The sequence below is a fragment of the Podarcis gaigeae genome, assembly GCF_964106915.1.
Source record: "Podarcis gaigeae genome assembly, chromosome: 5".
Taxonomy (NCBI): domain Eukaryota; kingdom Metazoa; phylum Chordata; class Lepidosauria; order Squamata; family Lacertidae; genus Podarcis; species Podarcis gaigeae.
In genome coordinates, this window is record NC_139681.1 from 14,119,751 (window position 1) to 14,132,945 (window position 13,195).

General features: G+C 47.1%; 1 protein-coding gene across 2 annotated transcripts in view; it reads left to right on the forward strand.

Annotated features, from left to right (window-relative positions):
• Positions 1-2,507: 2,507 nt before the first annotated feature.
• SCD (stearoyl-CoA desaturase) overlaps positions 2,508-13,195 on the forward strand; it is a 28,778-nt gene continuing 18,090 nt past the window's right edge. The window contains exons 1-2 of one of the 2 annotated variants that reach the window (XM_083738503.1): positions 2,508-3,078; positions 9,702-9,978. In XM_083738503.1, coding sequence (XP_083594629.1) covers positions 3,052-3,078; positions 9,702-9,978 — 304 coding nt within the window. In that variant the 5' untranslated portion in view covers positions 2,508-3,051. The remainder of the gene's footprint in view (positions 3,079-9,701; positions 9,979-13,195) is intronic. The other variant, XR_014564043.1, reaches the window with a different exon arrangement.

The window sequence follows — 13,195 nt, forward strand, 5'->3', positions numbered from 1 at the left end:
CCAGAATCTTGGGCTCCCAGGACTCTTGAAAGGTTCAGGTTCAGACATTCTACTCATTCTCCAACACTGAACAAAATGTTCAAAATGATCCCGGGGAATGTAAAATGAAAGGATGTCCTCATGCAGTCGACACTGGAGGATTTCTACTGCCGCATCACAACCCGGGATTTCTGTGAAGAGACTGGGGGAGAGGAGAAAACAAAAATATCATAGAATCGTAGAATTGGAAGGGACCAGTCAGGTCATGATGCCTGAAGATGAAGCCGGTTGCACAACAGAGGAGAGAAATTGAACCTTCACCGTGAGAGGGAGGATAAAGTATGCACAGCCCTGAAATATCCCATAATCCCTTCCCACAATATGTTGTCTTCAACATGAAGTCACAGATCCCATGTGGAAATTGGGAAGGCGAGCTGTTTTATTAACAAGCAAGCAAACACCCATGTAAACAAAGCAACTGTCAACTGACTTTCACCTTCTCTATCTGAACAAACTGAGAATTTAACCCTAAGGTTCTTAAAACACGGCAAGTATCGGGTGTGCACACAAGCAGAGCTGCAGAATTGGAAGGGACGGTGGCTTGATATTAGGGCAGAAGGCAAGTGAAATATACTCGGAGTTGAGTGTGAATTTCATGCTCTTTATTCAGCTTGTAGTAGCAATGAATGAAACGGAGCGCATTACTACCGGGTTTCGCCGTTTGTGCATTCGCAGACGCTCAAAATGATGTCACGCGCATGTGCAGAAGAAAGGCATCGCGCGCGTGCGCAGACGCGCCGTCGCTAGTTACGTTTACTTCTAGATACGAACGGGGCTCCGGAACGGATCCCGTTCGTATCTAGAGGTACCACTGTATAAACATTATTTACACAACGGACCCTGCATGATTGGCTAATTCCGGGCTGCTCCTGTAGGCCAATCAGGTTGTGGATTCACTTCCTCCAGGCCCCTGATTGGCTGCTCCTGCAGGCCAATCAGGTTGCTGATTCACTTCCACCTAGAGCTGGATTGGGTAGCTCCTGCGGACTAATCAGACTGCTGCATTCTGGATCCTATTGAACTAGGATTCAGCTCAGTACATAATACCCCTTCCCTCTAAGTTCCAGTCCTGCCTGGGAGGTTGCATTCATTCGTAGTCCTCAAGGTACACCAGCCTCCTACGTATGCGTTGCGGCCTGGGGTGTTCCCTGGTCAGGGGTTCTGGTTCTGGCTCGTGTTCCGAGGCTGCTGGCTGTGATGGGGCTGTTTGGTCTGGCGCAACTGGCCCGCTCGATCGCGGCTCTGGTTCCGGTGTCCTTTCGGCCTCGGGGGTCCCCTCTGTACCTACTGATTCTGCCTCCCTGCCCACCCCTCCTGCTCTACGGGCCTCACCACCCAGCTGTCCCCTTGGAACAAACATTGCAATGAGTCACTGCAATGTTTGGGTGAAGGAAGACCGCAGCAGCCACCGTGGAGGTGGTCTGTGTACAAGGGGGCTTGCCCCAAAGGAAGAGGGAGGTATGGTCTTGGAGGGTAAAATGAGGGGTTCAAGGTGGGGCTGCAAAAGAGAGAAGTGACTTCAGAAATCGGGCTGGGTGAAAAGTCTGCGTGTTTCTAAATTCCCCTCCATAACAGCAGCAAGGAAAGGACACACAGAGGCCCCTTTGGACCAATGTGTGGCAACCACCGGAATTGCATCTTTCTGCCCAGGCAAAAAGATTTCACTGGCTTCATTTCAGAGCCCATACGGGAGTGTGTTAAGATTTTTGGACGTTTCTTGGCGATTCCCATTTTTAGAACATACTGCCAGCCTAACTCCTAGCGGACAATGTCCCTCCCCCGCCATAAAATATTGGGGGGGGGGGCCTGCAATATGGGCATTGCCATTCAAACGATGTGTGTGTGCTGTGTCACGCGACTGATTATGTAGAAAGGGGCTTACCTGGTTCTCCAATATTTTATTCAAGTTGGCCCTCCTGACATGGGTGTAGGCAATAAAATAAAAATACTTAACTGAGGTTCTGCCCTCCTAACATAAATCCTGGCTACGCGCGCGGGGGCGGGGCGTTATGGGGGCAGTTGCCCCCCCCCCAACCAATACAAATCAAGACAAATCTGAGATTCTCCCCGCTCCAACAAAAGCCTGCCCCCCCAACATGACCCCTGATGGGCATTCAAATGGTGCGCACCACGTCTTGTGATTGATGCGGGACAGGGCTTGCCTGCCTGCCTCCCAACCCATATTATATTCAAGTTGGCACGCCTGGGCAGGGCACTTCCAACGCGCCAAGGGCTGCGCACCCCGGCGCCCGCTTGCCAACGCCTCACTGAGCTCCAAACGCGTGGGGAGCGAGCTCGGGGTCTGCACCGCCCCACAGAAGGGAGGACCTCGTGACCCACTTTGCCGGCGGAGGTCACTGTCGGTCATTGCCTTCCCGGTTCCGGGAGCGGCGTAAGCCTCTCGGGCGCGCGCGCGCACGCCCCCTTTCCCTCCTAACCTCTCCCTCTCCCCGGCGGCGCATCAGCTGCTAAGGGGAAAGTCCCGGCTGACGCGCCGGCTGCGCACCCGGCTGGCCATGCGAGGGCCATGCATGCAACGGAGTCCCTCCGCAGCCAACGGCGCCGTCCAACAGCAGATTGCGGGCAGCCAATGCGGAGCGCGCAGCGAGGTGGCACCAAAGTGCCGGCGACCAATGGGAGGCTCTCTCCAAGTGCCAAGGTACCAGCCTCCTGATCGCCTCTGCGCCCAGCTGCGCTCCACTTAAGCGGCGCCACCGGACCCGTCAAGGCATCCTTTTCGGCGGAGTTGCGCAGAGTGGACGGACCCTGATCGCCCCGTGGTGCGCCGCTGGACATCATCGCCGTGCAAACAAAGGGCCAGAGAGAGACCGGGCACCTCCTGGGGGGTTACTCGCGTTCAGGGCTCGGGCAACTTAAATAGCTGCGCACCAGCGCGCACAGCAGCCAAAGGAGCGTGGGGACTTGGAGGCAGCTGCGCACCAGCGGAGCCGGGAAAGAGCATCGCCGAGAGAGCATCGCGCCGGAGGAAGAGCAGCACAAAGCCCTATTCCGATGCCTGCCCAACTAGCCCACGGGGAGGTAAGGCGCCGCTTCCTCCTCCTTAATAATTTTTATTTTATTTTTCTAAAATGGTGAGTCGCTTTCTCTTGCCCGAGGCAACCCAGAGCGGCTGACGACTCATCCACCCCCCTTGGTAGGTCGTTGCTGCCTGTCCCGCGGGATGGGGGTGAGTGGAGAGCTCCTTTTGCATCCGACCCCCTGGTTTGGAAAGCCCGGTCCGCATCCTTTCCTGGGCAAGTGCCGGGGATCAGCATCCTTCCTTCCTGCCTGCCTACTTCTCCCTTCCCTCCCAGCATCCCAGAGCAGGTCCATTTCCCCAAGCATCCCTTTCCTTTAGTGTTATCATCCTTCTTTGATGGCCGCGTCGAAAGGCCCTGCAAAAACGTCCATTAAAAAAACAAACCCCAAAGCATTCCGGTCTTTTCCCTGCGCGCACCTCCTTAAACCAGAGGGTAAGCCGTGTGAATAATGCAAGCCCCGCACCGAGGTCTTGCCCTGCAGCCAGGCCTTCCACAGCCCGACCTGGTTTTTGCTTCTGTGCGCAAGGGGGCGGAGGCGCTGCGCAATCGCTGGCGATGCGCGCCGCGGAGCGAGGCAGGGGGGCGTCACTAGCCGGGCCATTGGCGGCGGCTTTTGTGATGGAGTCGGTGGGGAAAGCTGCCGGCTGCAGCCTTCTTTGATTTTTCCTGGGAGCAAACCCTCTTAAAGGCAGTGGGGTTTGCATGGGAGTAAACACGTATGCGCTGCGTTAGAGGGAGAGAACCCAGTCTCTCCAAGCCACGACTGCGCCACTGGCTGGATCTTCTTTTTCACCCGATGCCTCACTGCGGTCCTGGCAGCCCAGCTGCAGCTCCGAGTATGACAGGCTGCAGTCTCAATTTGCATTTACTTGCGAGCAAGCTCCTTTGCAACGCGCCCCCGGATTGAAACGTGCACGTTAGTTTCTCTGTGGCAGAAGAGCTTTCGGCGAAAAGGGTAGCCTTGCCAGGGCTTTTAGCAAGATTATAGAATGAGCAGGTTACTCCCGGGAGGCCACCTGGCCTTTAGGAATGCGGTTTCGGCTGCCAACCTGCCTTTAGCATGCTTGAGAGAGCATCCAGGTCATTCTCAAAAGCCTCTTCCGCTGGCAATACCTGTCCAGTCAAAAACGGCAGGCAGCCTTTGGCGGATGGGGTGGAACCGCATAGGTGCCACAGATCTACACAAGCTAAGCATCTGTGTTGTCTCAACGCCAGGAAAGGAAAGTGATAATACTAGCGTGTTCTTGCATGAGTGGCCAATTTTTTATGTTACTCATAACTTGCTACAGTGCACATCTGGTTCCCTGGCTTTCAAATATCCAGGAGCCAAACCTCCTTAGGTGGTGGTCTCACATGCCCTCAGGCAATATTGTTAATAAATGTTGCTGCTAATAGAAATACATTTGACCAAAAGTTCTATGAAACACAAAAAGCTGCTTATTTTTTAAATTTTCCTCCATGCAAACTGGTCTGTTAAAAGGCAACGAGTTAGTCATTCTGTATTCTCCAGGACCATCGTAAAAAAGGAACTCTCGACTCCAGTGTTCATTTCATATTAAATGCAGTAACGCTCCTTATTAATTTCTCTTGCTAGAAATAGCCCGTCGTGTCCCAGAGGCTCAAAGCTGTTTCCAAAACACTGGTTGCCCCAATCCTAACAAATTAGACTGTAATCTCACACCCCCTAAAGCAGTTACAATACAGTACGGACTTCTCTGTAGACTGCAGTTAGGACTGCAGGCCCAGTTACCATCTCAGTGATTCTCTGTATCAAACAATGTTGATTCACATTGTTCAGTGGGGTTTCCTTCCTTCCTTCCTTCCTTCCGTGTGTGCATCACACGGGATTGCAGCCTAGATCTTTTTAAATTCTCCATTAGAACGGATGGGACTTAAGAAGTGTTTGACTTTGAATTGTGTCCCTTGCAACTTACCATCACGTTGATACTATAGCAATGCTAATTGGTTTGTAGAAAAAGGTGGGAGCCTTTGGACTCTCAGACAGAATGGAAGGGTAGATCTTCCCCAATGAGCTTTCTTTGGCATTCCTGTTTATTATGTTTTTATATGTGCTGGAAGCTGCCCAGAGTGGCTGGGGAAACCCAGCCAAGATGGGCAGTGTATAAATAACTATTATTATTATTATTATTATTATTATTATTATTATTATTCCCCTTATGTGGTTACCATTGCACAAGGAGGGAGAGGGGGCCGCACTACCCCTTCCATCACATTCCTGTCACTCCTTGTTGCATCACCTCCCCCTTTGTTACATCATCCCTGCTTCTCCTGCATCTCTCTTAAGGTGTGACAGGGAAGCCTGTCTACTTGGGCAAGCTTGAGCCCTCATTTTTTGAAGGCTCCAAATTACATGAGCCACCCACACAAAGCAAGGAGGCTGCAGCTGAAGCAATCATTCAGTTAGTGAGATGAGAATAAATGAGATAAAACAATAACAGCCACTGTAAAACACAGAGCGTCTAATTTGCTAACTGTTGCGCTGCAGAGTTAACAGCTTGTGGTGAATAGCCTGGCAGAATAGCCAGATCTTATGCTGATGCTGTAACTGAGCTAAAGTGAGTGCCAAACATAACTCAGGCTAGAGGGTATTCCACATTTGGGGTGCCACCACAGGGAAGGCCTTCTCCTGTGTCACCGAATGGTTACCAAAGTCACGATGATAAAAAGAGCCCATCTGAAAGATCTTAATGCCTGGCTACTGCAATGCTGCACCAGATTTGTATGTCCCAAACCTTTCATGGATCACACCAGAATTCTGTGATTCTGTGACACCAGAATTTCTGGATTCTGACCAGAAACATATTACAGTGGTACCACAGGTTATGAACTTAATTCGTTCCGGAGGTCTGTACTTAATCCGAAACCGTTCTTAACCTGAGGTGCGCTTTCGCTAGTGGGGCCTTGCCACACGATTTCCGTTCTCATCCGGGGGCAAAGTTCTTAACCCGAGGTACTACTTCCGGGTTAGCGGAGTTTGTAACCCAAAGTGTTTTTAACCCGAGGTGTTTGTAATCTGAGGTACCACTGTATTTATTTTATGTCATTCATTTCACAAAATTTGCACGCCATTTGATTGTAAAAATAAAAAATACCATATTAGGTTAATGTCTGATTAACTACAATAACAATTTCCTCCCCTTTTTTGCAATGTACACAATATATTTTTTGTTGTTGTTGTCCTGTTTCGTTTTCCACATGGAAACTATTTCTTGTTTCTCCTGTGCGCTTGTAATTTGCATACCTATTTATATAATTGTGCATATATTCCAATCCTCTGGATATATTTAGAAGAAAAGAAAAGGGAAATCCCTCAAAGCAGCTTACGACCCTGCCTTAGCAGGGTTGCTTCCAGGCTGCGTAAGGGCTCCATCCCATGCCTCTCTTCTCAGAAGTAAGCTTAGTGGGTTCAGTGGGGCTTGCTCCCAGGGAAGTGGGTGTCAGGATTACAGCGTTCATCACCCTGCAGCTTCACTGAAATGGATGAGCCGAACCGTGCCTAACTTTGGGATTAAAGCATGACGACAGGACCAGTCCTGATGTTATCACTCTCACCAGGCCAGCTTTAGAAGCCAGAAGCCGTGGGGAGACTCCTCCCAGCACCTAGATGGGTTTTTGCAGCCCCCTGCAACATACCCACAAGGTTCCCTCAGTCTCTATCCCTAGCGAGAAAACCTGGTCGCCCAGAGGCAAGCAGTTCGTTTAGCTGTCACTGCAATTAACTGCAGGCTTATTATTATTTTTGGAACCAGGGACTGAGGAGGAGTAGGAGGAGCCAACCTTCCTGGGTCCTCCTCGTGTGTAGTTTTGGTACAGTCTGTGTAAGCTCCTTTGATTGGCGGAGGTGGCTGTGGGGTGAGGGTGAGGAGAGCACATTAGTCATTGTGGTTCTGGGCTGAGGTGATGAGGTGGAGAGATTTTATGGGGTGTGGGGGGGGGGAAGGGGCCCTCCTGCCAGTCCCAGCCCTTTTGATGCCTTCATTGTTCTGTCTCTCCCTACCGGTCAGAGGCAATAGACATCATTACAGCCAGCTCAAAAGACTATACAGGAACCTCTGTAGAGCTGTTTTGGAGTTGTCTAGAGAAAGCCAGGCTGATTTATTTCCATTTACGAATCGCTTCCTGTCTCGAAGCTGTTTGCAATAAAAACCTCAAACAGAAGACATTCTCTTAAATTATTTGCATGACATAATTATCTTTACAATTTTATTTCAGCTCCTTATTTATCTTTTCCTTGGGCTCTCTCTATGTGTGTGGCCTTGCTTCTTTTAAATTTTGTTTTTAATTTACCTTTTTATGCATGTTGCATATCGCCTCACCTTTCAAATGCCAGCTGAAAACTTTTTCTTTTCTCTCATACTAATGCAGGCAATTAAGAATACATTTTCCCACCACTTTCTCGGTGTGGCCTTTATTGTACAGCTTCATATATTAATGCTGCAAAGTGTTCTGATTTTCCCTCCAGTGAATGATTTATAAAGCAAATAAACAGATCATTTCATTTCCCCATTGATGACTGTTATTTCCTTCTGTGCCAAAGATTTCAATATACTGTATAGACAAACAAACAATAATTTAATATACAAAAAGAATTCAAATCTAATGCAGATGCTGACTGGACTAATTTAACATGCCCATTTTCTTTCTACCGTACGGTGACATCCAGCTAAAGTCATCATAAGGGGGCATGATATGTTATTGAACTACAGCTCCCATCATCCACTGCTGGGACTGATGGGATTTGGAGTTCAAAACATGCAGAAGGCACAACATTGACCATCCCTTCTTTGGTTGCTGTGAAGGCTTTAGAAGAGCAACAAACATGGTTAGGAAAAGAAGGGGAAATCAAGAGGGGAAATCTGGTACAGAGTTTCTTTGAATATGACCTATCAGGAAACGCAAGACATCCCAGGAATGAAAATCATTTATTTATTTTTTGAATTTGCATTTTAATTATGCAACGGTAAACGTTGTCATATTACATTACAGGACTTACTATAGTATAATTTCCAACATGTATACAAAAAATATATACAAAATTTATATACCTAGAAAGAAAATGAAACAACAACAAAAAAGAACAAAGAGAAAAAACAAAAACACCCCCCAAATCATATACATACCAACACACAAGACTTCCTGTCTATCCTGTTGTATATTCCTTTTTTTACAAATGACTGCACTCTTATTATTGTATATTTCTTTACATTTTATCTAATACATTCCTATATCAATATGATTGATATCAATCAATATCAAATAAGTCTTATTTCTCAACTCATTCTCACTCCAACGTCAATCAAATGCTAACGTAGATAGCAAACCTTTACTGTACAGGAATGAAAATCAAGATGAGAAAATGTTACTGTCCTCACCCTTTGTTATATATGGGGCTTTTTTTCCCCAGCCAGAGCTCACTGGAGCTCAGCTCCGGCACCTCTCTGGTGTGCACTGTTGCCATCCTAAGAGAATAAGGGGAAAATTCGTGGTAAGCTCTGGCACCTCTGGGGATAGGGCAAATGCTTCATGCCACTGCTCCTGGTCTGGTACCCATTGCTGTGAGAAGAGGCTTAATACCGTATTTTTTGCTCTATAAGACTCACCTTTTCCCTCCTAAAAAGTAAGGGGAAATGTTTGTGTGTCTTATGGAGCGAATGCAGGCTGCGCAGCTATCCCAGAAGCCAGAACAGCAAGAGGGATTGCTGCTTTCACTGCGCAGCGATCCCTCTTGCTGTTCTGGCTTCTGAGATTCAGAATATTTTTTTTCTTGTTTTCCTCCTCCAAAAACTAGGTGCGTCTTGTGGTCTGGTGCGTCTTATAGAGCGAAAACTACGGTATATGGCAGGTCTCAAGAGTAGCATTTTGCACCATGTTAGTGCCTGCTCCCGCTTGCATTGTGATTTTCTCATGTGGGCGGGATCTCAGTGTTATTTGCCAGTCCGGAGGAGGAGGCAGCTTTGGAGAATGACTTCCCTGCTGCCAGCTGCGCCCGGCTGGAGCCTGTCTCCTGATCTTCTCTGTTCTCCGACGAGCCTCTCATCAGGTCATGTCGCCTTTCTTGAAACCTTCTGATGGTGTGACAGTGCGAGTCACTTCTGAAATAATCTATTTGGTGTCCTTTCGATCGAAGTGCCAGCAATTAGGAAGAATTAAGATCTGGAATTTAGATAAATGCTTTGTGTTGTTTATGAGAGGGAGGGTTATATCACTGATCACCTGATGCTTTATTGGGACAGTTGCATAAGGTCAAAATGGATTGATTGGGAATAGTTACCACTGGCCTGTTTCCTTGTATGATGGCAGTCACTAGTCTGAAAGAACTGCCGCACTAAATGAAGGTTGCCATCTTGCTTATGTGTAGAAAAGAAGTGGCCGTGTGCCACGATACCTTGGTTTCTAGCCAGCTTGTTTAAATGATGATAATTACAAGCAACCACAATTAGCAGTGGCTTCTCAACATGGCCCATCTCTGCCTGAATGTGCCTGAGGACCCAGGAGCCATTTAGCCGCTTGTGGATTTGCCTAACATAACAAGAGCTTTGGTTCCAATTCTTCTCTTTGTGACTTTGGTTTTTGTTTCCCTTTCTCTGCCTCTTGTGCCAGCTCCCCTCGGATTTCTCCACCACCACTGCCTTCGCTCGTGTGGCCCAGAATGGGGCAACCAGCGTGGAGAAGGTCCGCTCCACCCATGATGACATCGGACCTCACAGAGAGATGACGGATGACGTTTTCGACGAGACTTATCGTGAGAAAGAAGGCCCCAAGCCGCAGAAGAGATACGTCTGGAGGAACATAATTCTTATGTCTCTCCTCCATTTAAGTGCACTGTACGCAGCTATCTGGCTCACCCCTACAGCGAAGTTTGCCACCTTGGTGTGGGGTAAGCAAAGAACGTGTTGATTTCCCTCTGAAGGAATTGCCTGCTTGTTTTGCTCTGTTTTCTGACCTCCTGCGCAATGGGATCTGTCTCTCATCGTTGCCGTGTTCAGCCTTGCTCTCAGAGGGCCTCGAGGAGAATTAATTACCACCTGTGAACACAGGAACAGGCTCCATCGGGAAGCATTGTGGTTGTGTTTTTTTAATTAGTTCAAAAGCATATTGTAGCAAACACTTAAGTTCCCTCCTCAAAGCAGTTGGAAGGCCCATCTGGATTGCCAATACCCTCATAGCCATTAAGATACACATCCTTTCCTTCTAAAAAAAATATTTAGTAAGCTGATTTTTGTGCGCAGAGTCTTTTTTTAAAAAAGTCCCTTTACACCTGAGCTGGTTAACCCTTTTGGGGGCAGCTCACCAGAGTTACTATGTTAGGGTCATGGCAGATGAGTCACTATTGCTTACTGAGAGGGAGAAGCATTGGGGAGGTCAGTGCGGTGCAAACACGCCAACAGAGCCAATCTGATGCTCCCGCTGAACCCTAAGCTGGCCTCATTTGTTAAGTTTACTTATTGCGTTTACCGGTATATGTCTGCCAAGACACCCAAGGCAGATTGCAGTTTTAAGGTATTAAGACGTCACATGCAAAAGTTAATCTTGTTGATGAGTGACTTCTGAGGATGACTTAGTTGAATACAACGCACAGCATGAAAGCAGGTCTGTTTGATATCTTTCAGGAAGGCTATTCCTTCTCAGTAGAATTGCAAGCAGTTTTCTTTTTGATTCCATCCCTCCACTGGACATGTGCACAGCTAAACTGTCCTAAGAGACCATGTGCTGTGCATATGTTCCTAATGAAATGGACAAAATAGTGGACTGAAGATATAAACAAAAACCAATACAGTGATACCTCTGGTTATGAACTTAATTTGTTCCAGAAGTCCGTTCTTAACCTGAAACCATTCTTAACCTGAGGTACCACTTTAGCTAATGGGGCCTCCTGCTGCCGCCATGCCTCTGTTGCACGATTTCTGTTCTCATCCTGAGGTAAAGTTCTTAACCCGAGGTACTACTTCTGGGTTAACAGAATCTGTAACCTGAAGTGTTTGTAGCCTGAGGTGTTTGTAACCCGAGGTACCACTGTACTCAAATCCTGACATCCATGCCATCCCCTTAAAAAGAAACGTGAAATACTCTTCGACATCCTATTTTCCACTAGAAAAACAAACGTTTCACTATGCTTGTCGAAAGCAATGAGGCAAAGAAAGACTTTTAGAGTGGTTTGCCTCCATAAACTCGCACCAAATAGTAAATTGCTACCACTTGAGGGCATTAGACCAACCACTACACCTGATGCAGGCCATAGAAGGCTCTCTCTCTTCCTCTCCCCATAGCTGTCAACATTTTCCCTTTTTTAAGGGAAATTCCCTTATTCCGAATAGGATTCCTTGCAAGAAAAGGGAGAAGTTGACAGCTATGATACACACACACACACACACGCCTCTAAAATGGCCACTTCTTGGGTGACTTGCGAATAAACAGCATAGGAAGCAAAATAAATACTCTCCTCCCTACAATGTGAACATTGGGGTTTCTTCTTTTTATCCCTTTTGAAACTCTGCTCTTTAGAAAGCTTTAGCAGAGAGGCTGCTTTGTTTAGACTTCATAGGGATACGTAGCCAATTCCAGCCAAGGGTGCATCTCCACCTCAGAGTGGATGCTGTTGCATGCTTTCAAAGGGCAGTTTCAGAGAAACTAATATTTATGGGGTGTGTCTCTTAACATTCCTTCTGGGAAACGTCCATGCTCTCGATTTGAGAACGCTGCTATTTTCAATGTTCTCTCCTTCTGAAATATGCCCTCCTTGTAGGAATGCAACATACAAAAGTTCCTAAGATCAATGCCTAGCATCTTGAAGTATGATTGGGGGAAGAGAACCCTATTTATGACCCTGAAGGTCTTCTCAATGATGAGTGAGAATGACCACTGGTCTGCTTCCTATCTCAGATGGAAAAGATGGGAAATGTATTCTGGGTGAGATGCAGTTGCAGATTTGGTGGATGAAAACCCTGTCTTTCACCTTGAGCCCTTTGAAGAAAGGTGGAGTCTAAATGCAGTACATAAACAAACAAATAACAATGGAGAAACTCCAGGAACTCCATCCCTTTAATGCAGGAGGAGGACAATCTATTTCAGCCAGCCACTTACCCAGCCAATGTTTTAAATTCAAATAAATTTCAGCTCAGTAGTTTGAACCTATGGCAGCTATAAAATCCCATTGATAGCCACAATGACAAAGCCTTTGGGGGGGAGGGGGGAGGAAACACATTTGACATCAGGTGACATTCTGAAACTGGCAAGATAGCCTCTTCCAGGCCTCAGCCTGTTTGCCCTTGTCCCAATATCCGCCTTGCTGCATCACTGCAAAGAACAGCTGAGGAACCACAAAATGCCACCCCACTTTGAATTGCCTGAATTCTGAAAGATATGAATGTCTGATTTCTGGTAACTGGAAGAACTTTATCCCCTTTACTCTCTGATCCTCACTGTTCACATACTGCAGAATGGACTGGCTCCTGGGCATTGATTAGTACACATAATAACCCGTACATAATAACCGGCCCCTGCTTATTATCTTCTCTTTTTTATTGTGGTAGATGTAGATCTTTATAGACAAAGCTATGGAGATACTTTTTTTATACTGCCATGTTTAAAATGTGATTTGACGCCGCCAGCAGCAATAATGATAACAGATTACAAGAGCTGATTGTGCCCAAAGTTGATGTGCAAACTGCTCTGTATGGAGCCATCAACCAGGGTGTTTGGAATTGGGCCGTAATGGGGCAATTTGCACTTACTAATCAGGTGAACCTGTGGGGCTGCCCTCTTTAAAAAGAGGGAGGCAACCCCAAGTTACATATTGAGAACTTAAAGCGGCCCCAAATGAAAGGCCTGGAAACAAGGAACAAGGGATAAATGTTCTGTTTTTGTTTCTTGTTGTTTATTTTGGTCCAGCTGACTCAGATTTTTCACAATAGAAGCCGAAATATTCGGCATCAGCTGAGTCCCCACAAAGGCCCTTTGTTCTGAACAAGGAGCCCAATTTTAAAGACAATGTTTTGGTCATTTCCCCTGAGAAGCCATTGTGCTTCGAGAACAGCACTGCCTTCTGGGTTTCAGATGTGCTAGTTATACGGTCTGTCCTCACAATTGATCCCTCT